General features: G+C 46.6%; 1 protein-coding gene across 7 annotated transcripts; it reads left to right on the forward strand.

Moving 5' to 3' along the window:
• The first annotated feature begins 4,057 nt into the window (after window positions 1-4,057).
• Window positions 4,058-21,812, forward strand: NR4A2 (nuclear receptor subfamily 4 group A member 2). Of its 7 annotated transcripts, none has more exons than XM_030852751.3 (8): window positions 4,058-4,544; window positions 16,085-16,208; window positions 16,695-17,560; window positions 18,357-18,486; window positions 18,882-19,045; window positions 19,956-20,158; window positions 20,558-20,736; window positions 20,887-21,812. In XM_030852751.3, the coding sequence occupies exons 3-8, from the start codon at window positions 16,697-16,699 to the stop codon at window positions 21,141-21,143; spliced, it is 1,797 nt and encodes a 598-aa protein (XP_030708611.1). In that variant the 5' UTR covers window positions 4,058-4,544; window positions 16,085-16,208; window positions 16,695-16,696; the 3' UTR covers window positions 21,144-21,812. The 7 variants fall into 7 exon arrangements, 6 of the variants coding, with proteins under 6 accessions (XP_030708611.1, XP_030708613.1, XP_060158412.1 ...); XR_004038592.2 differs by lacking the exon at window positions 4,058-4,544 and adding an exon at window positions 14,143-14,405 and having other exon boundaries at window positions 20,679-20,736; window positions 20,887-20,961; XM_030852753.3 differs by lacking the exon at window positions 4,058-4,544 and adding an exon at window positions 14,146-14,405 and having other exon boundaries at window positions 18,882-18,970.
• Window positions 21,813-27,478: the final 5,666 nt, after the last annotated feature.

Here is a 27,478-nt window from a genome sequence, read left to right on the forward strand (position 1 = left end):
TTATAATATTTTGTGTTTATGGTTTTGAATATTATGACCATGGCAAACTGATTTTTAAAAATGTGTTGGGTTTCTTTCTGCTTTTTTGAGGACTGAACCCTTTATTAGCACTTCTAAATAGCACATTTAAAGTAAAGAATTTCTAGCAAAAGAAAATCAAGGAATAATAGAGTTTTCCATGTATATCATCCAATAATGCCTTTCAGTAGGATGTATAGAGTCAGGCTCCAAGCAGAAAAACAGAAACTGCTCTAAGTAGTCAACAGAGGGGGAATTTAATTCAAGGAATTTGTAAAAGCAGGTGACAGAAAGAAGAAGAGAACCCCCAAAGAGGACATTGACTCTGAATAGGATAAAGCCACTATGATTCTTAAGCAGGAGGAATAAAGGGAAAAGGCAACGTTACTGGAGCCCAGGGTCAAGTCACAGGGCATTTGGCAGGAGCTAGAGCAGGGAGGCTGAGTGAGGAATATCCTGACGTTGCCCATCCTCCAGCTCTCTCCTTTCCTGCTCTTGCTTCCCACTGGTCCCACCCAGCTGGCAGCCAGCTCCTAAGGGAAGGCAGGGCAACGCTGCTTGCAGGATCAGCTCCCCTGTGATATAGACCAGAAAGGGGGAGAGAAGAGCCAGGAATGGATCAGAGAGCAAACAGCCCTGGGATCCTGAAGACTCACAAAGAATTTTTTAAATTCACTGTTAACAAATCCTGGTTTGCTGTTATAATTTATACAGGAGGAACAAAGCTGTTTATAATGGATCTCATCAAGGAGTTACCAAAGGCTGTACAGCTTGGGGATAAACCATTATAACCAGGAAAAGAAAATAGAGGGCCAGTTATGTATGTACGTTCATAGTTTGAACTGATGTTGGAAGCCCTGCTAATTTTGCTGAATTTAGCCAACCTTCTTTTTAAGAACACTGCCTGCCTTAATTTATTGGCTTTTTAAATGCAGAAAGCTCCTAGCTCTAAAACTTTGGTTACCCCTTTCTTTTCATTTGAAATACTGAGAATCCATTATCACTTTGTCGGTAGCTTTCTGTTTATCTATTTAAAGGTTACTGAATTTGCTTATACTATAACTTCAATGATATTTTCCAAATGAATTTTCTATCACCAAAACTATACTGCATAGGAAAGGGTAAATGTTTGTGCTCATTTCTTTGAGGCCTCGACCTGGCTGGCACAACTCTCTAAACATAGATCAAGATTAAATGAGTAATAAGGCAAGAGTGCACAATAGTTTCTTTAATAAATTCTTCAATACTGTTACCGTAGAGGAGTCTTTTCAAAGGATTTAACTTCAGGTAGACAGAAACTTTGGAAATATTAATATCCACATTCTAAAACATTCACTGTTTAAAAAATTGTAACAAGTTTTATGGTGTCAAGGAGATCCAAATAAAAGATTTCCATATTTTCAGTTTCCTATTTTCACAAATTTCAGCATGATTGTTCTGGATTTTTTTTTTTTCTTTTGCTTTGAGAAAACTGGTTGTTTCACTGTACTTCTACTGGTCCTAGAACTAAGCCTTCTTTCATCTCTCTAAAATTGGTCATGTTTCAATTTTAGCCTGGATATTCTAATTCTCATTCTGTTAAACTTTTAAGGGTAAGGATAATGGAGTATGGAATTGGTCACATGAAAAAAAGATAAGAAATAAGCGAAAAAGTTTCAATTTAAAACTATGTGACTTTATTCCTGTCCTGTGGCATGGACATATATACACTACCAAATATAAAACAGATAGCTAGTGGGAAGCAGCCGAATAGCACAGGGAGATCAGCTCAGTGCTTTGTGTCCACCTAGAGGGGTGGGATAGGGAGGGTGGGAGGGAGACGCAAGAGGGAGGAGATATGGGGATATACGTATACATATAGCTAATCCACTTTGTTATACAGCAGAAACTAACACACCATTGTAAAGCAATTATACTCCAATAAAGATGTTTAAAAAAAAAAAACATGTGAGAAGTTGGAAGTTTCAGGAAAGTAGCAGAGAAAGAAAAATACCTCTTTATAAGCTACAGAAGAAAGAACTTTAAGACAAAATTAAATTAAATCAGAGATACAGAACATTTTATGGGAAAGGGAGACAGATGTGCTTTTGGAACCGGGAAAATACTGGTTAACTTTTAGTTGTGATCACACTTTGGTGGTGTCTATGTGAAGCAAATGCTTTGGCTCTAAACTTGTTTCTGCTGCTTTTATGTTTTCTCCCTTCACCAACCTGGAGACAGGAGAATAAGGCAAATTCTGACTCTCTGGTGAGGGTCAATCAGATGACTTTTGCTTGTCTCATAAATACTGCTCATTGATAAACAATTCAGTGTCTTTCAATTGAAAACTTCCTCCTAAAGACCATACAAGCCAGGTTTGGGGGCAAAATTGGAGAAAGTGGTCCTAGTACATTTTGCTACTCATAATTTATTCACTCACATGGTGAATATGATGTTGGAAAGGGCCTAAGACATCATCAGACTGTAATTGTGTTTGCTGTCATGTGAATGGAGCAAAAAGTGACAACTATTTTTCCCTCTTAATATAGTTGTAATCGTGCAGGTGAATTCATTCTTTTTCTGAAGTGGCCTCAATATATTTTCTTTCTGAAAAAATGTACAAAATAAGAAACTGCAAGAAGACTGAATTAATTATTCTACATTTGGTTATCCTTTTCCCATGAGACACTGGGTATTCACATTAGTAACTTTATACCTGAACACAGTTATATCCTTTAAAGTCCTAGAATGCTAGTGTTGAGAGGGGCTTAGAAACCACTGGTCCTTCATTTTGAAGATGAGGAAATTGAAGCAGAGACAGACTGCGATTTCTGCAAGGTGGCACAGAGAGATACAATGAATATAGAATTAAAACCTGAAAACCGGCCCATTGAACCCTTCATTACACTACTTTGTCTTGTGAGCCAAGAACCACTTCCTCAGCCCTTTTAACTCACTCTATCCATTCCTGGTCACTTCAAAACTTTGCTTGCTTCTGCAAACTATGTATATCAGCATCCCAGAAAACGTGGAGTTCATATATCTGAGATCTTCTGCTCAAGAGGAACTCCTGTCTTACTAGTCCATTAATTGATGGTTCCAGGAAGACAGACTGCCTCCAGTTGTACCTGGGCACCTTAATAGGGAGGAGTGTCCGGGTGTGGGACAGAATGGCCTAAATATGCAAGCAAGACAGAAAGTCCTCAGAAAAAATTTACCTATAGAAAAAGCTCCTTTTAAATGGCAGCCTTGATGAAAGTCTAAGACGTTGAAATATTACAGACTTTGGAAAATTCAAATGTTCTACGTTCAAGGCCTATGGTATGTTCAAGGCCAAAAAGACATGCAAAAAGGCTCTGGGACTGAGAGCATGAGTCCTGGAACCCATGCCCAAGCTGCTTCTACTGGCCACCCTTTATACAACTCCCCAAATGAAAACAGTAACGTAGGCCTGGCCCGACAAAAACCTAGATAAATAATTCCGGTGGATTTTAGGAAAGGAAGAATATAATCCTGATACAGGGTAGGATGTAGGCAGAACCCTATGAGATGCAAACACAGGCATATACTTTAAAATACGCTAGATCAGAACGTTTACGAGGGATGTGTTGTGTTTTGTTTTGAAGTGAGCGTTTACTGCCACAAACACACCCGACCTGTATTAGAATGGGTGTGGGAAAGCGTCGGAGCAAGCATCAAGTTGTTTAAATCAGTCTGGGAGTAAGTAACACAGCGACCCATTCGCTAAACTCGTCGCCAAGTTCCCTCCCCCGGCCCGTTCCCCGGTGTGTAAGCAGCAGCCCTCGTGCCCCGGGGGAGAGCGATGGGTCCCAACCCCCGAGTCTCCTGGCGGGCTCGGGGGACGCAGGCTCTGCGAGGTCCTTCCCACACGCGCGCTCTGCTCCGGGCAGGGCGGGCCGGGGCGGGGACAAGGGAGCGCGGCGAGAAGCTCCCAGGGCGGCCGGGGAGGAGGGCGGCGGGCGGTTTCATTGTTTCCTTTCGCCCTCCTCCTCCCGCGCCTCGCCCCGGCGTCACTGGAAAGCCGCCCGAACCGCCCGGCGGCTGGTTATTTATAGCGCGGGCTGCGCGCGCGTCACGGAGCCCGGCCTGGCTGACGGGGCCGCTGACGCGCTTGGCCGCGGGGCCGAGTCCGCGGGGCTGCACGCCGGGCGCCGGCGACAATGGGCTTCTGTGTGTGCAGCTGCCGTAGCCGCTGGGGACCGGGGGGAGGGGGACGGGCGGCCGCTCCCCCACCACCCCTCCCTCTCGCCCGAGACCCCCGAAACGTAACCGGCCTCTTCTGCCCCTGGCCGGGCCCCGCCGGCTGCTTTTTTCTTTCCTTTTTTTAAAAAATTTTATCAGTCAGTTCTCCTTGCCCCGACCTCCGCTTCCACCTCCCCCGCTCCCCCTTCTTGGCCCCCAACATGACGAGAGAGTGGGATTTAGCCGGCCGGGGGCGACCACTTTGTGCGTCCCGGGGAGCGGGACCCGCCCAAGGCGCGCCCAGCGGGGGACGCGGTGACCGAGGGGCCGGGAGCGCCAGGCAGGTAACGTATCCTGGACCTGGAGTGGGGGCTTTGTTTGGGGTCGGGGGAGGGGACCTGGGGTGGGTGTGGACGCCGGGCAGCCCTTCCGGGTCTCCTGTCTCCTCCCCCGCTCTCCGGACCCCTGGCCTGCCCGCAGGAAGCCAACCTGGGTGTGTAGCGCGAAGAGCGAAAGAGAAACTTCTGCGTGACTAGCTGAGGCTCCTCCGGAGAGGCCCGGATACTAGAGGACCCCCGCCCCCCTCCGCACAGGCCCCCCCCCCGCTCCGCGTAGGCCCCCCCCGTCGCCCCTCCCCCGCCCACTCCCACCCCTTGCTTCCATCCCAACGCCGGGGACATCTGAGTCCTCCCCCCGCCCCCTCGCCGCGGGTTTGGTCCTCGCCCGCCCCCGCCCCGCGGAAGAAGGGGCTGGCGAGGATTTTAGGGACTTCCTGGGATGCGGAGAGCAGCTCTGAACCGTCCCCTTTCTGCAGTCGGTAGCTGGGGAAGCTGGCTCCGGAGCCTCTCGCACGTGGCAGGCAGGCAGAGAACTTGCTGTGCCTTCTAGGAAATTGCAGTCGATTTGTAATGCAGTTTCGCTAATTGGGAGTTCAAAATTAAACTTTAATAAAGCATTTGTGTCGTCTCGTCTAATTGTGAAAGCTTCCATCCGTCCTGGTACATAGACTCTAAGTCTCAAGTTAATGGCGCTAAGCTAGATTTCCCCCCCAAGTACAATTCCGTCAGCCGGCGTCGGCGCAGCTGGATTTCAGTTAGGTACAGATGTTGCTAATGGCAGCTTAAGCACGGATGGGCAGATAGCTTACGGAATGCAACATGTTGCCATATGGTTCCTTTAGCCTTTCACCTCCAGGGGTATCAATCACGTATATTCTGGGAGGAACTTAATGGCTCTCTGAACGGCAAAATGAATTACCTGGTACAATTTATATCCCTTGACCTGATACGTTATAACAACAGGAAGGTAGCATCTCACAGTTTCTGTGGTATAAATTGAACTACAGAGCTACGTTTCAGATTTCGTAACGTCTATTTGTAGTTTGAGGGGCTCTGTCACACCATTCTGGCTGTAAAATCCGTTTCTGTCTTGCCCCCCTCCCCCCCACCTCTGGCTGATAAAGTTTATCAAGTTTAGCAAAACCGTTGTCTCGGCAACTGCCAATCAGCTGACCAAATACTAATCGATGAGGGTATGGAGAAATGGAAAATATGATTTCCAGAGCTAGGTACTTAAGAGCAGTCTTTAGGAACACCGTACTTTCTGAATCAGAAAATTAAAGGACTCCTAAGAAAATTATGTATTCTGTGAGTCGTTTCAATGTAACTCCTAAAGCCATTTATTAACTATTTGAAATTCTGCTTTTTTATACTTCAGTCATTCTTAAACTTAGGAAAGTAACTTATGGAAAAGTACTTAGAAATATGAAATATAAGAAAGATAAGAAGGACCTCCTTAGTAAACTAGTTTCTATACCCTTCCCTCCCCGCCTCCACGCCCTCAACTATGTGTGTACTTTGACTTGAATCCTGGATGTGGTAATACTGATCGTTTGTGTTTTTCCCCCCCAAAATCTCAGTGACAGCATACTGAGGTCACTGTTAGATCCTAGTGGAATGCTTCTGTAATATTTCACAGGTCTTCTAAAAAAATATCCTGGTGATTAATAAAATATTTAATTGATTGGCTCTAATTTCAGATTATAAACGTGGTTGTCTTTTACTGTATCCCTCCTTTTTCCTTCACTAATGAGAGGCAACACTGAAAAACAAGAAATAAGGGTAAAAAAAAGAGTAAAATAATTTACGATAACTTTGCTTTTAAACTTTTACCTATTAAGGGATATCTAAAAGCTATAGACATACCATCTTTTAAAAGATTTTGCATCCAACAATATGTGAACCACATTAATTCATGTGAACTGATAAACTAGCGAAATACACAAAATGGACATAGTCTGAAAATATACATATTTTCAGTCATGCAAGTTTCATATTCATTTTTAAATTACAAGATAATATTTCTCCTTTTTTTCCTCTTTTTGTAACGGCTGATGATTTGTTACCTAGTGCTTGAGTTAGGGCAATAATTTTGATAATGATTATCAAATAATATAAGGTCTTTTGTGTACGTAAATAGCTGAAAATTTTATACAGAACAAAATAAGATATATCTGAGTTATGGCAACCCTTACTGGAGACTGTTTTTGGTAATCTTCTAATGGCTGAAGTTGTATTTCTCTCTGTAGCGTCGGCATTCAATGGGTTTTAACCTTGATCAGTAGTGAGGTTGTCAATAATGACTCCATCTCCATGACTTCTGAATAGACAGTGAGTGTGTCCTTTAACCAGGCACACAGAACTCGCCTTATAAAGCTGTTATTGTCATGAGCAGATATTGCAGGCTTCTGTCAAGCCCCATGATTATTAACATGTTCTTCAAAAGCCAGGCTGAAAGTCCTGCTGTGCTTTATTTCAGAATTCAAGTCCATTAGTACATAAAATCCTAAGCAGCAATATTTGCTTTTTCTGAAGTTGTATTACATACATGGTGAATAATTTCGGGCCCATTTGTAGACAAAAACTATGTATATTTGGTATACGTATATAGTAGCAAAAACAATATATGTATCTTACATCATGACTTATTTTAAACAAAGATTTCATGGTTGTCCATTGTTACTCTAGATGAGGTGGCCGGCTGCCAAGGCGATCCCTATAGCTGGAAAGTAGTGGTATTGTTATTGTCTACCAGGGAATCACTTCCTGTTTTTTGAGCTCCCAACTTCACCTCCCTCTTTCAATATGGCCCTTCCATATTGCTGATCTGAGAATTTGTTTGAATGTGAAAACTTTTGAAAATGCGTTTGTATTGGTCAAGATTTTCACCAGAGTTTTTGGTTGCCTGCTGGTGTTTACAGTCTTAATCTTGAGCCGGAAGGTACATTTTCATTGAAAATTAAGAAATACTATTAGGACAAGGTATATTGCCCATGCTCTAAGTAATTTTAATTGTGATGTAATCCTAGATGCTTTCTATTTTTTTTAACCTATGAATGTATTTTAAAATATTTAAGATAGGACAGATTTATGCCTTTCTCAAGGTAATATAGGACAAGTTATGGGTAGGCATGAGACCTCTAATGGTATACTTCATTTGAGTGAGTGAGTGTGGGGAGGAGAGCCATCAGGAAAGAGTATATAGTCCCACTGCACTGGCCCTGTTTGCTTTTCAAACTTAAAACCACATTGCTGCATTGGAAACTTGTTTCTCTCTTGTGTAGCCTTTCATTTAAACATGTTTTTAAAAAACCTGTCAATCTGTAAATATTTAACCAGCCAAGCAGGAAACAATCTTTTATTCTCGACTATAGGCAGCTTTGTTTTCACCTGGGTTAGTGTGGTGGCCACGTAAATAACACATAAAATTTTGATTTGGTGTTCCTTACTTTGAAGATGGACAGAGGCTTCTTTAATTAATCTTGCTCTATTTCATGTTCTGTATTCAGATATTGAAATACAGTATTTTTATACATTTATAAGATTGTGTTTGCATTTATTTAATTTATGTTTCTTTTTTTAAAGCGTGTAGCCTTGAATGTTTGTTCTGCTTTTTTTTTTCTTCACATCATTACTCTGGTACTGCTTGATGTAACTTGATTAGCTCCCTCCCCAGTCATGATTGGTAATTAAAATAGGCATTAAAATTAGTCACTTAGCAATTTTGCTGTTCAATTGGCAATTAAATTACTTAATTGCAATTAAAGTCCTAATTTTAATTGGCAAAATGATAGATGTAGATTTAAGATAATATGTATAAATACTTTAATAAGTGTCTATATAAGGATTACTTAATTACTCAACTTCAAGTTTATGCTGTTAACTTTAGAACTTTTAAGTGAGTGATGAAATTTATATTACATCTATTCAAAGGATATGGTAATTAGATTTATTACTTATCACTATAAGGGTCCTTGCTATAAGTTACTTTTGTAGTGTTAAAATTGTAGGCTTGATAATTGCAGAATTATTATAAAAAAAAGGGCATATATGTCTGTCATAATATATCAATAACATGTCTTCATTTTTTATTAAATTGAGAAGTTCCTATACGCCAGTTAGTCTGAGGAAAAAAAATCAAAAATGGTTATTTTATAATTAAAGGTAAAACAAAAACTAACCAACTATGATATACATATGAAAACTGTTGCAAAGTGTATGTATTTTATCTACTAAAAGAAAATCCTATGTAATACTCTGGTGGTTACTAATGTTATCAGCTACTTCTAGAATTCCAAGTGTCCGCGATATATTCTTAGCATATAGCAACTTATTTTCAGAATCTTTAAAGTGTCTTTCAGGACTCTGTACATTTTAATGACTCCCACGTTTAGTGAAATCAGCAAGGAAATCTAAAACCAAAGTAACCCTTCCTTGCTTAATCAAGAAGAATTTTTACATAAGAAAATATTGGTGATTGCCAGGGGCTGGGAGGAGGGGAGAATGGAGAGTTATTGTTTAATGGTTATAGAGTTAGAGTTTTATAAGATGAAGAGTTATGGGGGTGGATGGTGATGATTGGTGCACAACAGCATGACTGTATATAACATCACTGAACTGTACACTTACAAATGTAAGATGGTAAATTTTATGTTATGTGTCTTTTACCACAACAACAAAAAGAAAATTTTAAGTGGTTAATTTAAAGTAAATATTTAGGAGATAGTTACTGAGAGTCAAGAGTTAGAGAAAAGATGAAGGATTTTTATTATGCAAAATACTTTTTGAGTGGCATGAGGTTTTACCATATGTTCAGTTTTAGAATTTTAATTTATAAGTAGATGCTTCTAGAAAAAAACAGTGCTGTTTTCTTCTGCACATCTTTCCACATTTCTAGAACTGAGTACTGTATCAAAGCAAGAAACAATTTTTAAAGTCTTTGCATTAAGTGGTTTGGAGTGAAAAATGGGCTGGGTTATACTGAGCAAAAGCCACAACTACCCAAAATGTGAATTACCAGCTGAGTATTTGACTTATTCTCTAGGCATCTCATAAAAGAGGAACAAATGATTGGTTGATTAATATCTTATTAAGGCAAGTGAAATGGCAAAGCAAATAACCAAAAACCGTCCATATTAAAAAATGATTTTGTATTTTCAGAAACTGAGTTTATTTCAAAGTGAAAATTTCTTTCTTCTATCACTAATGTAAAACTTCCTGCTGAATGGCAACAAATGCCATGAAAATTGTCCCAATATAACTTAAAATATGTCTCATTTTATGCTTAACATAGGTTCCATTAATTAATATTATTGTGAAATGTCTTCAAGTTACCTTGATTCTTATAGCATAACAGGTATATCTGTTTACTATATTTGAATTGTAAGAGCTAAGAGGTACTCTGAGTACATTTTGGGAGAATAGTAAAATAAATCCCTAAAGACCCCTTTCCCATGCATTAAGATACAAAATCCTATGGAATTAAATCCATGTTTGCTTTCTAAATTATACCAAAATCTCAATTTTATTAAGTATAATCAGCCTAGCCTTGCATAAAGTAAATACTTTGGTTTAGATGTGAGTATGCATTATTTACACTGTTTTTTTATGAAAATATTTTTTCCATATATGTACAAATATGTTCTGCTTAATATTGGCTAATATCATAAAAGATAACATAGTAACATTATTTTCCTATATGCTTTTTCTGAGGTCATCTAATACTGTATATTGATAGAAATAATAATTTTGTAATTTGTTTTAGTTGGTTTCAAAAGAAGGTCCGACTTATGGATAGGATCAATTTTATTCCCATTTATTGTAAATTGTTAAGAACACCGACCTTCATTTGGGGTAACTTTATGTATTTATACATGGCAATAATTTAAAGTTATATCAGATTCTGGGCCCTGAAAGAAACATTATTGTCATTTTAATCGAGTTATAAAATACTTTATATTCAAGAATCTATTTATGTTCAAGAATCTTGCAGGATTGCAGTCATATAAATGCAGAATTTCAGTTTCTTTTAGCCTAGAGCATCATTTGAACATTTTCTAAAAGGTTGTTCAGTTCTACATTTTGATTCCATTATATGTGTAATTAAACCTCTATTCACAAAAGCATTCTCTTATGTACTAGCAAATACACCCACAGGAATCCTCTTCTAAACTATAATTTATTTAAACATGTAATCATAGGATTTTAAAACATGTTTTCATTTTTCCAAACTAAATGCCAAATTTGAACTGCTTGGTGATAAAATGAAAGATTTTATTACCATTTTGACTTTTTTTTTCTCCCTGTGAGCTAACAGTGAGTTAAACATGGATAGGAGGAAATAAAGAAAATCTGTTGTGAACCTAATTCCAGTGTTAAAACTGTTTCCCTTTTCGAGAAATACAGAAGAGAATCAAAGATTTGTAGTTATTTATGAATTCCAGCAGAATATGAATATTTTGGCCTGCAGCAAGCTCTCCTGGGGCTTGGCCTAAGTAGTAAATAGCTAGTTGTGTGTGTGTATGTGCCTGTGTGTGTGTGTGTTTGTGTGTGTGTGTGATGTATCTTCCTGAACGTTGTGGAGTCAGGCCCCCTACTGACAGGATCAGTCAATTACAGACATTGGCCCTTCTACTGAGACTGTTCCATCAGAATCTGGTGGGGACACAGGAGTCTGGAGCTTTGAGCGAGGTCATTCTTTACACTTTCTAATGTCTGCTGGATCCTTTCCACCCCGAGCACATCTGAGCCCTACCAAAAATACCAACCCAAGAAATAGCTTACCCAATAATGTCTTTAAGTGAGTTTATCCGCCTTGCATCCGGTGTGTCTTCCTAAGAAGACACACTTCCTAGCAGCTAGAATAGGAATTTGAGGAAAGAGAAAATTCATACGGATTGTAGAATAGAAGGCAAAAAAAGCCACCTTTTTTTCTCATTTTGATGTTGTATTTATTCAATCCATTTCCGGTTACTAATAATTGTTATAATAAGCTGCTGTGAAAACTGCGTCTCGATCTTGGGTGCCTTAAGACTTGAGTAAAGGCTCTGTTATCAAGAAGCCAGACTCGACAGGTTGCTGTTATAGAATAACCCATCACATTACAATGTTTGTCTTCCTTGGAGCTCACTTTAAGGACTCCAGCACATTTTCCCACTTACTAGGAGAGAATTTTCAAATTGCCCGCAGACTCAACCCAGGCTAAAGCCAAGTGTTTTTTTAAATGGTTTAAGGGAGGAGGAGCATGTGGAGGGAATGTACCTACTTAGATCTGAGTATTGGTGTTTGGAGAAGGATGGTTACAACCTTAAAGTTCTCCTGGCCCCCGCCTTCCGAGGAATATATTAAAAAACAATAACTGCCACCCCAGCATGGCTGCGCTTGAATTTCCGACGGCCTGAAAATAGCTGCTGGGAGCCCGGCCCACCCCTGGGATCAAGGAAAGCTCCCCGAGGCCGCGCGTCCTGCTCCCTTGTGGAAGGGGAAGGGAACCCGGGAGGGCGCCACCGAGCTAGAGCTGCTGCTATTTTGGGCCCAGCCCGGCGGGTGCGTCAATGCCTGAGCCCCTGCGTCACCGCCACCCCCACCGCTTTCCTTCTCCCCTGCTCTCCAAACTCTCACTTTTTCCCTTTCGTTCGCGTGGAATCGTTTCTGCCCACAGGGCGCTGACGCTACCCAGCTCATGCTAATAAGCTATTCTTCGCCCTCCTCCTCTCATCCCCCTACTTACACACCTTCACCCGCCACCGCAACATTCCCCACCCCCCCCACCCACCACACAGACACACACACACACACACACACACGCACACGCGCGCGCGCTCTCACACACACTTCCTGGTTTTATTTTTTCTCGCGCCCGCTAGGGCACCGCTGAGCCGCCGCGGTGGCTGCAGCAGCAGCAGCAGCGGCAGTCGCAACATCTGGGGGAAACTTAAGGTGGTCACGTAGGTTTTCCCGAGGATGCGGTGCAGAAGAGCCTGCAGCTTCTCGGGGCAGCCTCGGGGCACCTGATGGCAACGCCTCTCCAGCCGCCGGGGAGCAGGAGGCGGCGGGAGAGGGCAAAGGCTGGGGTGCAGATTAGAGCTGAGTGGCACCGTAAGGCGGAGAGCTCCACGGCGATTTCGGCCCGCCTGTACTGGGAACACCAGGATGGGGGTGTGCAAAGGGGCCCCGAGCCTGGAAGCGAGCTACGCCGAGAGGGAGGGGCGGCTGGAAGTCTTCTTGGGCGGAGGAGGGGGACACCTCCGAACCCTCCCTCCCCCGTTAACTCCCCAGCCCCATGGGAGAAGCCCCGAGGCCCGTCCAGCTCTAGCCCAGGAACCCGGAAGGGGGCTTGCTCCCGGGAGAAGCGGCGTTTCTTTGCTAGAAAGCGCCTTGCGCCCTCAGCTTGGAGGTGGATTGACTTGCGAAGCGGAGTCTGCGGCGGCTGGGGCGGCTGGGGCGGCTGCAGGGGTGCGGCGAGCTCCGGTCGCCCGCCGGGCCCCACTCCTGGGAAGGCTGAACGCACACACCGTACGCCTCGCAGAGATCTAGACGCCCCCCTCTCCCCGCCGCTTCCCCCATGCTTAGTCTTTCCCTCTTGGCTCTCAGATTGAAGCTTCGAGAGCCCTTGTGCTTCAGAGGAGGGTAGATTTATTTCCCTAAAACTTGTGGAAAGACACGAGTTGATGGGCACCCAGGAGTGTCAAAGTATGAGAGTTGGTACAAGGTGAGGCTGGGGCACCTTTCTGCAGAACACACCTGTTGCCCGGCGCTCGGCTGCATTGTCTGAGAAAGGAAAGTGGGTGACGCCTCACTTTGACTTTTGGGGTCCCTGAAGGGCTGGGTCACTGGCTACCCTCTCCTTTCCGCTTCCCTCCCCACGCACCACGTCTTCCCTCGCACGTGAGCACTGCAAGGAAAGAAGGGAACATAGAAAATAGGCCATACCTACTCTCTTCCACCTTGGAGTGTGTGTGTGTGTGTGTGTGTGTGTGTGTATGAGAGAGAGAGAGAGGGAGAATATGCTAGAAGAGAAGGCCGGGGACAGGAAAAAAGAGAAAAGGGGGGTGCACTGGACAAGGGAAATCCCACCCCAATTGCCTGAGCCCTCCGAGCGTCTCGTGTCATGGGACATCTGTACTCGCTTCCGCTAACGGGGGTGGCAATTGTGGGTGGGCGAGGTTAGCGTGCTGCCAGGCACGCCCCGTCTCGTGCGATTCCAGGTGCTGGCTACCTGGCCCACGCCTGGGTCCCCTCCCGCTCGGGCTTTTGTTGCACCCTCCCCCACCTGTGAGCTGCCGGACCCCTTCGGCGGCGCGGGGATTAGCCGGGGGTGGGGGGGTGGGGGGTTGGGGGGAGGGGAGGGGAGATGTCGAGGCTCTGTGGGCTGCGCAGACCTGAGTGGAGAGGTCACACCTCTTTCGGAAAAGGGAAAAAAAAAAAAAAACCTCGCTGGCTACCAAGGTGAACCCTGAACGGTTCCCACCTTAAAATCGGCCCTGCTCGTGACGTCAGGTCGGAAATATACCAAAGCGAGCGCCGGCCAGGAGTCTGGGGAGCGCGGCGGCTCGGCGATTGGGCGGCAGGCCGCTGACGCGCGCTGACGCGCGGAGACTTTAGGTGAATGTTGGCAGCGGCAGCGCGAGCCACATAAACAAAGGCACATTGGCGGCCAGGGCCAGTCCGCCCGGTGGCTCGCGCTAGGCTCCTCGGTCCCGCTCGCCTGCCCAGCCGCCGCCTTCCCCTGCTCCCTCCCCGCTCTCGGCGCCTCCGTTCCCTTCGCCCCTCTCGCCCACCCCTCCCCGACCCTGCCACCCCGACTCCCGAAGGGAACTACACTTTGGCCGAGTTGAATGAATGAAGAGAGACACGGAGAACTCCTAAGTGAGTAGGTGCAGCCCGTACAGCTCGCGTTCTTTTATCCTTCTTTCTGTTTTTGCACGTCTCTTCTTCCCGCTTGTGTGGTGCAGGTTCTCTGGAGGTGGGCGCCGAAGGCGCGGAGCGCGAGTGGGGCCGGAGGATGGGGAGTAGGTGTGCGCAGCTACAGAGGGCATTTGTCGGAACTCCTGCTTTGCCACCCAACAGAGGCTTCCAGGCTCCTCATTGGTGGACGTGAAAGGGAGGCTTGCACAGTTTCGGGAGCTGCGGACTTAACACGCGGAAATGTGCGCAAAGTTTGCTCTTGGTGCGGAATTGATTGTGGTCTTTGGACACGTAGACTCCAAGTCCTGTGTATACGAGGGACCTGGACGCTGCCCACAAAGTGACAGGGAGAGTGAAAGTTCTTCAGTTTATGTGTTGCTTGGGAACTGTATCATCGCGGCTGGCCAGCGTGCCCGTGTCTCTTGGGTATTGTTGAGTGAGGAGGGGCGGTTGGTAGAGTGACCTGTTACTAAGTTGCTTGAAATTTCTGGTTTTGACATGTGCCGCGCTTGTGTTAGTGAGTTTGTCAGAGAGGCAGAGACAGAGGGACAGACTATTTAGAGTAGTTATGAAGCTGCGAAGTTACCAGAGGGTTAATATCCAGCACAGGCATATCTGTCAAGGGCTGTGAGGGTCAAGAGTCTCCTTTCTTTACTTTTTCTGGTTACCCTCCCTCCTCCATGAAGCAAGATTATGAAGGGGGGTGGGGGAGGAGAACAGAATTGGATGTTTGGCTTTCTTTTTCATTAGTAATAAAGTCGTCTGTGCTCTAGAATGCCTTCCAAGTGGGAACATCTGAAAAGTACTAGGACACAAGAATGCCTTGTTCCAGCAAGAGGGCAGATTGTGGAAGGCTGGATAGGAAAGGTGCTCAGCTTGCTATGTTGAGAGGTGCTTCTAACACCGGTGCCACTATTGGATATGCAGCATTTCCCTCTCCCTGCAACTGACTTAAGATGCTTCTGAAAAAATAGGGTCCCCTGTTTCCACCTCTTGGCCATTAAAGATGAAAGACAAATTTCTTGGAGAAGTGAATGCCCATTCACCTGGATCTCCAAACCCAGTGCTCCGTCAAAAGCTCTTAGGAAATCCAGATGCTTCCATTAAGATTGCCTTCAGGGCTACCTGGGCCTTGCTAACATTTTGTAACTCCTAGGGGGTGAAGGAAGAGATTGTTTTCACATTTTATATTCTTGACTTATACTTCCTTCCCTGCTTCCTAGATGAAAAGCCAGTTTCACCACAGGAAAAAAAAAATTCAAGAGAAGGTTCCAATGCTGTATTTTATTAAACCCCAGTTTCTTCTTATTTAGTTTTGAATTAAACTAAAATGGAAATGACACTCCCCTTGCACTGCCCCTAAACACCCAGTAAAGGGGCCAACTTATTTCATCATAAATAAGTACATGGAATACCTTTCCTTCTTCAGAGGTATTCTCTGCAAGGATCAACACAGTCAATGGGTGAAATTTTCTGTTGTTTCCAGCCATCTCTTTTAGACATTCATTTTAAATGGTGTTTGATAAAGGCTACACACTAATTTCCAATTAAACAATCAAGAAGGGCCTGCCTGGTGATACAGATGCCCAGCTAAATCTGTCCAGAAAGTCACCCTAAGGCTTCCTGTGTCTTTATTTCAGGGAGGAGAACTGCCAGGCTGGGCTCTCCACTGCTTTTCTAAAAATCTTGGAAACTTTGTCCTTCATTGAATTACGACACTGTCCACCTTTAATTTTCTCGAAAACGCCTGTAACTCAGCTGAAGGTTAGTGCAACTTCATTTTTTTTTCTTTCCCTCCCCCGAGTTCCGTAAACGTCAAGAAACAGGGCAATGCGATCTTTCCCAGCAAACCCTGTAACTTAAGTTTTTCCCCCGACCCATCGCCTTCGGGAACAAGTTTCTCATTGTGCAATTCAACTTGATTTCTGGATTGAGCTTGCTGAACCCGAGCTTCAGAGGAAAGGCTCATTGAAGAGGGATTACCCATGAAAGGGGGCGGAGGGGGAGGCGCTGGAAATATCCGGGAATGGAGACTGTAATAGCTTTCTAGTTCTGGGTCTTTATTGGATCCGTCTTTCCTTGTCCTGCACTGTTTCGCTCCTCAGTATTCGCACTCTCCGCCCTTCCTCTCGCGCCCCTACGTGCTCTCTGACCGCCGCGGGCTGCCGGTGTAGCTCCAGGTGTACCCGAGCCCGGGAGAAAGTGTTCAGTTGACCAGGCTGAGTGTATATTACCCTGTTTCATTTCCAGCCATGCCTTGTGTTCAGGCGCAGTATGGGTCCTCGCCTCAAGGAGCCAGCCCCGCTTCTCAGAGCTACAGTTACCACTCTTCGGGAGAATACAGCTCCGATTTCTTAACTCCAGAGTTTGTCAAGTTTAGCATGGACCTCACCAACACTGAAATCACTGCCACCACTTCTCTCCCCAGCTTCAGTACCTTTATGGACAACTACAGCACAGGCTACGACGTCAAGCCACCTTGCTTGTACCAAATGCCCCTGTCCGGACAGCAGTCCTCCATTAAGGTAGAAGACATTCAGATGCACAACTACCAGCAACACAGCCACCTGCCCCCCCAGTCCGAGGAGATGATGCCGCACTCCGGGTCGGTTTACTACAAGCCCTCCTCTCCCCCGACGCCCACCACCCCGGGCTTCCAGGTGCAGCACAGCCCTATGTGGGACGACCCAGGCTCCCTCCACAACTTCCACCAGAACTACGTGGCCACCACGCACATGATTGAGCAGAGGAAAACGCCGGTCTCCCGCCTCTCCCTCTTCTCCTTTAAGCAGTCGCCCCCCGGCACCCCCGTGTCTAGCTGCCAGATGCGCTTCGACGGGCCCCTGCACGTCCCCATGAACCCGGAGCCGGCGAGCAGCCACCACGTGGTGGACGGGCAGACCTTCGCTGTGCCCAACCCCATCCGAAAGCCCGCGTCCATGGGCTTCCCCGGCCTGCAGATCGGTCACGCGTCGCAGCTGCTCGACACGCAGGTGCCCTCGCCGCCGTCGCGGGGCTCCCCTTCCAACGAGGGGCTGTGCGCCGTGTGCGGCGACAACGCGGCCTGCCAGCACTACGGCGTGCGCACCTGTGAGGGCTGCAAAGGGTTCTTTAAGGTGAGCCAGGACGGGGGCGGAGGAGGCAGGTCGGGGCCCCCTAGTGCCCGGAGCCTCAGAGTGCTGGTTCCACCGGGGTGCAGGCGCCCGGCGCCAACTGGCCCCTGACCGTCCGACTCCCGGGGTCCACGGGGGCTGCCCTGCAGCCGCCCCTGGGCTGCGGTGGAGGCTTCTGGGTGCCTTGGAAAGGGAAGTAGGAAGACCGGGAGACCCGGGGTCGCATCCCCCGCACGCAGCCGACCCGGCGAGCCCCCGCCCGAAGTTGCCGGAGCTGAGTTGGAAGAGGGTCATTTGCATGTGCTAGGAGCTGTCTTCTCTGTTCAGACTGAAATTGGTTAGGACAGAGAACCGTGTCTGAGCTAACCAAGTGGAACAGAATTCCCTATGGTCAAATTAAGTGATCTCTTTATTTCGCCATCCTGATTGAATAATCTTATCATTTTAAATAGAGAAGGTCTCTAAGGAATGTAAATAATATGAATGCCCACGGATTTGTATTTACTGAGCGTCTCCTTCTTCTCTTGGCATATAAAACACAGCAAGGAGCGGCAAGGTTAGCTCAAATGTTAACGCTATCAATTTTCTTCTGTTAAATGCCCTGGGGGAGGAAAAAGAGAAGAGAGAGAAAGAAAAGGAAAAAGAAAAAAATAAAAAGGAGTTGTGTATGTGTTTGTTTATGGGGAGGGTGTGTGGATCCCGGCCGTTCAGAAATTGTGTCTGGATTCCCTGAATTGTGTTGGATTTTCAAGAGAAAAAAAAATTTTTTTTTTCCGGCCTGTATTGTCTCCTTTTGCAGCGCACGGTGCAAAAAAACGCGAAATACGTGTGTTTAGCAAATAAAAACTGCCCAGTGGACAAGCGGCGCCGGAATCGCTGTCAGTACTGCAGATTTCAGAAGTGCCTGGCTGTTGGGATGGTGAAAGAAGGTAGGTTGGGGCCAGCAGCCCACTCCCCAGTCTGCGCCTTTGGGAAGCTTCTGCTCCTGCCCCAAACCCACTTCCCAGAGCTGGGGCGGGGGCTGGGGGAGGTCTCCTGCTTCCCCCGCACCGGCCTCTGGCCTCTACGACTCGGCAGCTGCCTGCTAGCCCATCCTGCCCTAGAGAAAGCCGCCAGGCCCTTCCCACCTTTAACTATACGACCCATTGGGAAGACGACATGAAACAACCCCCCCCCTTTTTACGCTTCTTGTCAGTATAAGGCTTTACAAGCGGTGGGGCGCTGCCCCGCCCCGCCGGGCGCCCCGCGGCTGCGGCCTTCCCCCGGGGAGGGGCCCAGGCAGCAGCTGGATCTTGCTTGCCCTCACCCGGCGATTCCTTTGCAGTGGTTCGCACAGACAGTTTAAAAGGCCGGAGAGGTCGTTTACCTTCGAAACCGAAGAGCCCACAGGAGCCCTCTCCCCCCTCGCCCCCGGTGAGTCTGATCAGTGCCCTCGTCAGGGCCCATGTCGACTCCAACCCGGCTATGACCAGCCTGGACTATTCCAGGGTAAGAAGCTGGCGCGGGGGGGGATCCTTCGGACAACTGACAGATGGGCAGGACCCCTTCCCCACACCCATCACTAACCCCCAGGCCCAAGGGATAAAGGAAGCATGCGAGGCTGTGGCTTCACAGCTCTGGGCAGGGCCACAGAAGACAGATGGCGTTGCTAGGGCTGCAGACGTGAGGACAGGGCAGAGGAAGGAAGAGAGGGTAGGCCACAGTGGTCAAACCTCTGTGAGGCCCCTTCCCAGCACCACGGTGCACACACACACACACACACACCAGTGCCTCTGATGCCTAAACCAGAGGCAGTGGAAAAGCCCCCGCTTGGGTTCTATCACCAGTCCTCCATGGAGATGATTTAATCCTCATTATCTCTGGTGCCGTCAGGGTGAGGGATGCCTCCTCCCGGGTCAGGGAAGGGGAAGAGAAGGGGGTATAAGGAATGGCAGTGGGCGGGGAAATCAAGTGGTCAGATTCCTCTTTTACCCCAGCCATGAGAAATGTGTGCGCTTTAAATGGAGGAAGTGTGCCGGGCAAACCTGGAAGCAAACCTACGAGCCACTGCAATTTGATTGAGATTTGCAAAGGGCGTCTCTGCTCGAGACCCACTCTGGGACTGGCATGAATACTAACGTGTCAATTGTTTTGTGGAGATAAGAGTGAACGTTTCCCAGGGCTGGTTGGCACCGTATTTAGTCTGTATGGAAATGGTAATTTACATATTTAAAGCAGCGACCTCATAGCACCATCCCTAATTGAATTAATTGCCCCGGAACATCTAATTTCCTTACTGGTCAGAGAGAGGTTTAATTGTTATAAAAACCTGGCTCCCCTACTAGAAACGAGGTTAGCAATTTCACGGGTTATATATTTTAGAGAACCTCATTAAGTGTTTTTTAAAATGAAATTCCAGTTCCAGGCGAACCCTGACTATCAGATGAGTGGAGATGACACCCAGCATATCCAGCAATTCTATGATCTCCTGACTGGCTCCATGGAGATCATCAGGGGCTGGGCAGAGAAGATCCCGGGCTTCGCTGACCTGCCCAAAGCCGACCAGGACCTGCTTTTCGAGTCGGCTTTCCTAGAACTATTTGTGCTGAGATTAGCATACAGGTAAATGGAGAGGGCGATCCAGGAAGGCTGGGAATGGAGGAAGAGAGGAATCAAGAAAGGAAAAGAAAGAGGAAGAGGGAAAGAAAAGGGGGAAAGAGAGGAGAACAGAACGGGAAGTAAATGAGGGGGAAAGGAAGGAAAGGAGAGTAGATAAAAGGAAGAGAAGGGAAGGAGTGAGGGCAGAAGCCTTAGATGAATGGAATGGAGGTGGGATAGGGGGCATTCTTGATTGTTATGAAATTAAACCCTTTCAAGGTCCACTGGCCTACGTTTTATTAACTCTTTGGTAATTAGGTGCCTCTTAAATCCCTCATTTATTGCTCTTCAAGTAATTAGTTGTTTAGCTTTTCTCTCTCTCTCTTTTTCTCCCCCTCCCCCTCTCTTTGGTATTAATTGCAGGTCCAACCCAGTGGAGGGTAAACTCATCTTTTGCAATGGGGTGGTCTTGCACAGGTTGCAATGCGTTCGTGGCTTTGGGGAATGGATTGATTCCATTGTTGAATTCTCCTCCAACTTGCAGAATATGAACATCGACATTTCTGCCTTCTCCTGCATTGCTGCCCTGGCTATGGTCACAGGTCAGTACCACAGGCACAGGGCACTTCTCCAGAACTGCCCAGTGGGATTCGTCCCGGTTTTCCCTTGCTGCCTGCCGACCCTCCCTGGTCCTGTCAGCTAGCTAACTGCTCGGTGCATTCCTCTTTTGTTTCTGGTTGTGTTTTCTGCAGAGAGACACGGTCTCAAGGAACCCAAGAGAGTGGAGGAGCTGCAAAACAAGATTGTAAATTGTCTCAAAGACCATGTGACTTTCAATAATGGGGGCTTGAACCGCCCCAACTATTTGTCCAAACTGTTGGGGAAGCTTCCAGAACTCCGTACGCTTTGCACGCAGGGGCTACAGCGCATTTTCTACCTGAAACTGGAAGATTTGGTACCACCACCAGCAATAATTGACAAACTTTTCCTGGACACTTTACCTTTCTAAGACCTCCTTCCATGCACTTCAAAGAAACTGGAAAGAAACCTAAAACTGTCCAGAGGGGGCAAGTCACAAGGGCACAGAGATACCCCTGAGCTGCCTCAGCTCTAGCCGGCCCCCACCCCTTCCATACACCTTGGCCCTTGATCTCTAAAGAAAACAAAACAAACAAACAACAACAAAAGCAAAAACTGTTACTATTTCCTAACCTGCAGGCAGAACCTGAAAGGGCATTTTGGCTCTGGGGCATCCTGGATTTAGAACATGGACTACACACAATACAGTGGTATAAACTTTTTATTATCAGTTTAAAAATCATTTTATTGTTCAGAAGCAAGCTTCTTAATGTATGACGGAAAACATTTGGCCATGTTTGGTTGTTGCAGTTAAGACAAATTTAATACACATAGACACATACACACACACCCACATTGTAAGGGGACCCACAAGTATTGCCCTTTAAAAGACTTCAAAGTTTTCTGCTGTAAAGAAAGCTGTAATATATAGTAAAACTAAATGTTGCGTGGGTGGCATGAGTTGAAGAAGGCAAAGGCTTGTAAATTTACCCAATGCAGTTTGGCTTTTTAAATTATTTTGTGCCTATTTATGAATAAATATTACAAATTCTAAAAGATAAGTGTGTTTGCAAAAAAAAAAAAAAGAAAAAAGAAATAACCACAAAAAAGGGACAAGCATGTTGATTCTAGGTTGAAAATGTTATAGGCACTTGCTACTTCAGTAATGTCTATATTATATAAATAGTATTTCAGACACTATGTAGTCTGTTAGATTTTATAAAGATTGGTAGTTACCTGAGCTTAAACATTTTCTCAATTGTAAAATAGGTGGGCACAAGTATTACACATCAGAAAATCCTGACAAAAGGGACACATAGTGTTTGTAACACCGTCCAACATTCCTTGTTTGTAAGTGTTGTATGTACCGTTGATGTTGATAAAAGAAAGTTTATATCTTGATTATTTTGTTGTCTAAAGCTAAACAGAACTTGCATGCAGCAGCTTTTGACCGTTTCCAGAGTGCTTATAATATACATAACTCCCTGGAAATTACTGAGCACTTTGAATTTTTTTGTTTTTTGTTTTAATGTCTAAGATTGTCAGTTAATATATTATTTTATGTTTGAGTAAGAATTTTAATATTGCCATATTCTGTAGTATTTTTCTTTGTATATTTCCAGTATGGCACACGATATGAGTCACTGCCTTTTTTTCTATGGTGTATGACAGTTAGAGACGCTGATTTTTTTTTTCCTGATAAATTCTTTCTTTGAGAAAGACAATTTTAATGTTTACAACAATAAACTATGTAAATGAACAGAATTTTGTCTTCTTTCTGGGTTAGGAACAATGATGACTAAATAGCAATATACAATAGACAGAGTTGGAGATTGATCTGGGATAGGTCACTTGATCAAAATCTGAGTTTCTGACAGTTTAGACCTATTCTGGCAAAAGGAACTGGGAAATTGAAGTCATTATCCAGAGAATTCTGTACAGTATTTTTCCTTAACCGGAATTTTCCAGTGTGGCAACCTACATTTATCAGAATCAGATGAGAATATCTCAACTCTTCTGATAACTTTGCCAGTCAGTGCAGCTTTCAGAAGAGAAGTTCAGGAGACCTAACAGCTTTTGAAATTTTGCAAGGTTCGAAGTCCTATCAAGTTTTTGTCTTGCACAATGTTTAGAAAGTATCTTTTTAAGACTCAGAAAGTCAACATGGATTTGGAGTGTATTAAATATAATCTCTGATTTCTCCCACCCCTTGTAAAGGATCTTGGAGGAAGAATCAAGCATTTTGGTCCCTTTGGGCCTTGGGTCAGTGGTCTTTGGCATAGAGCAGAACAGTAGAGGCATTTCTTACAACTTTTTGTTTTCCTCCTTCAGTGAATAGTGATGAGGTTCAATTTGCAGTTTTAGAATAATATTTCCATCTTAAAAGTTTCTCAGGTAAAGGACAAAATATCCATGTGTCAGGTCCTGGGTCTTGTCAGATACAAACAAGTTATACCAAAGTCTCTAGGATTCCACCCAGCACCAACTTTTAGCAAAGAAAGTAACTAACACTGTAGAAGCCACTTCTGGTACCAGCTTCCTCTCAGCGACCTGGTCCTTGGGGGGTGGAGGTCCAGCCAGTTTCGCCTCTGGACAGCTGTGAATTCATAGAAAGTGCAGGATGGGGGTGGTTTTCTTCGTTGGCCCTGGTGGATTTCAACTGGCCTCCGGGTCATTGAAATTTACAGAACGTGTTATTATTTTTAAAATGCAGAGTTAGAACAGTAAATTTCCAGGAGAGTTCTCAGGTTATTTTTACTTTGCCTTTTCTTCCTTAAAAAAAAAAAAAAAAAGACATGTTTTGCGGGTCGGGCAATAGAGATAAGGCAGGTCTCCGTGGTAATTTAAGGTTATTTTCAAGAGATGCGTTTCTCTACAGGTAACTCAGGGGCAAAAGTGTGTGGCCACATAAGAGATTAAATAATAAGCAAAATGTCCGATGTCCTAGCTTCCTTGAAAAGATGGGGCCTGCCATTTCCTTTTATTTTCACAACTTCTGCTCAACTAAAGCCGAACACTAATAAGCAGAGAGAAAGAGAAAGCTCTTTAGAAATGCTGGGAGTCTGCAGAGCCGTCAGCAGTCGTCTCCCAGGTGTCTGCAGCCCCGAGACAATTACATTCCGACTCAGAATCCTCGAGAGTTGAACCCAGAAACGAACTCTGTTGCAGGTTCTCCCTTAAGGAAGCCGCTGTGCATCACCCGAGGCCAATGGGGTGTCAGGTAGTGCGCCTCCCGAGAATTTGGGGTGAAAGGAGGGAGGGATGACTCTCTCCCATGCCCGCATGCAGACTGCACCGGCTCCGCGTATATTTAGTTGTAATTCCTAAATTGAAAAGTGGCTAGTCCTTTTTCTGCTTCACAGTTGCCGAGTCAATTTCCAACTCCCGGCTGCTCACCGGGTTGCGCGGGGAAAGAGCCTCGCACGCATCTATCCTGCAGCTTCCGGTATCCGTAAGGCTGAGGACTTTTCCGGTCCCGGTCTTTCTAGGAGTAAAACCCAAGAAAAGCAACAGACACGATGCGTTGCAAAAGACAGAAGTTTCATGGAACTCCTATAGAAATAGATTAAAACTTTATAATGGGGACTTCATATAGCCCTCCTCTCCCCAAGTCCTCTTAAGAATTTCAGTTATTGTGTGTTGTTTCAGCAATGGAAATATCTTATCATTGTTCAGAAGACATGACCATACACTTCTCAGCTCTGAAAGAGGGCCTAATTTTAAGTCTTCACGGTGTCTAGACCCACGTCGAGTGGTTACTTAGAACGCCCTGAATTTATGGAGAGTTGCCCTTAATACAAAGCACGGGTGAGCAGCGCTCCCGCCTGTTACTTGGTGGGCTCCGCTTCTTTACCGTCCAGGCGACTGCCAGTGTCTCCAAGAACCCAGACGGCCCTCGCTCTGACCTTCCGCTTTCGGAGAGAAAGAGAGAGAGAGAGAGAGAGAGATTGAATTTCTGGTCCTGATTCTAACGAGAGAGATAGCCTGGTCCAGAGAGCTGATAACACCCTGCGGTGACAGCGGCACCCAACGACCTTACCTTGTGTATTTCATTTTGGTGCTCAACTCCATCCCTAGAGAGTTGGTGTGCCCCCTCCAATAAAAATACCGGTCATAAGTCTTATGGGACACTGGTTCTCAGAGTGCAAGGAGCCGGACAAGGAGAAGCAGATATTCCTGCCAACTTAAGAATGTCGCTTGAAGGTTCCATTTCACTTTGCCATGAGAATCTCTCGGCATTATCTGCGCTTCAAAGCTAATAGTCAATTACCTAATTGTATGTTAAACCTAGGCGTGGGCAGTGAATACTTCCAAGATACAAACACGTCTGTGAGGGAAAAGTTTTATTTCATTGCAATATTTTGATCACAGAGTTTTCCGGAACAGGATACATTACCATTGCTCCAGGCCCTATCCAGGGTAGCGATACCAGGGCCCTTCCAGGCATGTCGCGGGATGCGCATCTTTGCGCCACCATCTCCCTGCCTAACTCCGCACTTGCGCCCGTTTCCTTTTTTATCCGCCGCGCGGCAGCGCGGAGGTGGCTGCGGGGAGTGAGGGCTGGGGTCTCCCGGGCCGGCATCGCTTCTCTCGGTGAGGGAGGCTCCTGGTTCTGTCTCAAAGCCGTGTTGCTCGCCGCCACCTCAAAAATGGAGACAGGTTCTATCGAGGTGGGAGGGGAAAAGAGGGTATCTTGTCCCGCGGATTTAAAAACTTTTTTTTTCAGTATTATTTCGACGGTTGAACAAGAGGTCTGGGAGTATCTCTAAAACATCCTCCTCCAAATGGGGTTTTAAGGCTTCCCCCCACCCCCGCCTGTGCCTGCTATTCGGGAACAGGAACTGTCGCTACGTGGGCGCGCCCGGAAATTCCTCAGTAGTCCAAGCCTCCTGTGCGCCCCGCGAGTTTTAGAGTCCCACCGGGAAGGGATGGAGTTTGGGGTCCCAGCCTAAGCCCAGTCAACGGATCCTCCCCATGGTTCTCAGCCAGGACTAAAAAGAGCGCACCCGGTAGCAACAGTCTTCGGGAAAGGTTCGGCCAAGATCTGTGCATCTGGCAGAACTCAGCCGGGGGATCGCGTTTAGCAAAGCTGCATGTTTTGGGGTTCAGTTGATACTGGCTGACTTTACTAGTAAAGCAAGATAAGAACTCCAAACAGGGCCGTCATTGTTTTGTAATTCGTTTTTAATAATAAAACAAACACGCACAAATCCACGTTTCATTTTTACTTTTGAATTTTACTAGAAACTCCAAATTGGGTATTACGCATAGCCATTTAGGATGGTGAGGCTGTCGTTTAAATCCATCTTCCCTCAGTCTTTCTGTTTCCTGAGCACGACTGGAGACGACCGCTGGGGCCGCAGGGTCTTTGCTCCGACTTTAATTTTGCGCTTCTTTAGGCAAAGTCCCACTTCCGTCGGAGGGCGCTTCCCGGAGCGGGACAGCGGGGCCCCACCCAACGCTAGGGGCGTAAGGAGGTGGCCGCACCCCTCGTTCTTAGCCGCGACGTGCGCTCCCTGCCCAACAGACAGTGGCGGGAGAACTCCGGAGAGCGAGGCTCCGGCAGCTCACTCCCTACCCCACGCCCTCCCACTAGGCACCCCCCACCACACTCCCAGCGTGGTCTGGTTTTGAGGCCCCAGAATTACTGGAGAGGACGTGGCTCCGTTTGTGGTTCGGGGGTGCGAATGCGGGGATGCACGCGCTCCAGCTCTGCCCGAGGCGTTCTGGAGACTTAGAATTTGACTCTGCAGGTTGCAGCAGGAGACTTTGCCCAGGGAGCCCTGGACCAATTAGGACGAACTCGCCCGGGTTAACTCTGTTTCCTCCGTTTCCTGCCCTGCCCTCTCCAGCTGCTCCTTGCTTCTTTCCCAGCTGTTCCACGTCCCCCAGGGCCGGAGGCCGCAACAGGTTCCAGTCGCCGCGTGGCCAGGTCCGGTGCGACAGGGCGCGAGCACGTGCGGCCGAGCGCGCCCCTGGCTTCCCCTGCACCCACAGATCAGTGGTCAGTCTTGTGTCTCCCCTAGTTGTGAGCCGAGCTGGAGCGTCCATCCACTCCAAACTGGGGAAAATCTTTTTCCCCTGGTTGTGGGCTCACAAATAGGAGGGGCAGAGGCGCCGGGGCGCGAGTCGGAGGCGCATCCGCCCTGCGGAAAGGGGCCCCAGCACCCCCCGCACACGTGTGCCCCGCAAGTGTGCTCCCAACCCCGAAGCTCCGAGGAGGCATCGTGCGCGTCCGGCTCTGCTTTCAGGTCTCGCACCACGGGTTGTGAGCCCTAGGCCCGCGCGCCGGGGGATGCGACTCGTCAGGTGGCCAGATGAGTGCAGCGCCTGGAGGGGCCTCGGGACATCCAGTCCGCCTATCCGCCTGCCGCGGGCGCGCTCCTTCCTCCCCTAAAGACGCCACCGACTGCGGGCTGCTGGCTGTCCTCTTCTCTGCTTAGCCGAGCTCTGTAGTCCTCAGCTGGACCTGACAGAGCACCGAGCAGGGACCCGGATCCTTGGAGAGATCGGCTTCCACGCTTTCCTCCGCGTTTCTTCTTCCTCCAGTTGATCTTTCTTACTCCTATTTCTCTATATTTCTAGCTAAAGTTGTGCTTAGAGAAACTAGGATTTCCAGGACACGTGCCGCCAGTCCTAACAAATAGTCTCCGAGTTTCTGTTAGAGGCTTCCCTGGGGCAGTAGAGGGTGGTCGAGGGGCAGCTGCGCACGTGAGAACTCCGTTGGATACTAGAAGGGCTTCTAGAGGGACTGCTCCTGCTAAG

Source organism: Globicephala melas, chromosome 7 (assembly GCF_963455315.2).
Source record: "Globicephala melas chromosome 7, mGloMel1.2, whole genome shotgun sequence".
NCBI lineage: Eukaryota > Metazoa > Chordata > Mammalia > Artiodactyla > Delphinidae > Globicephala > Globicephala melas.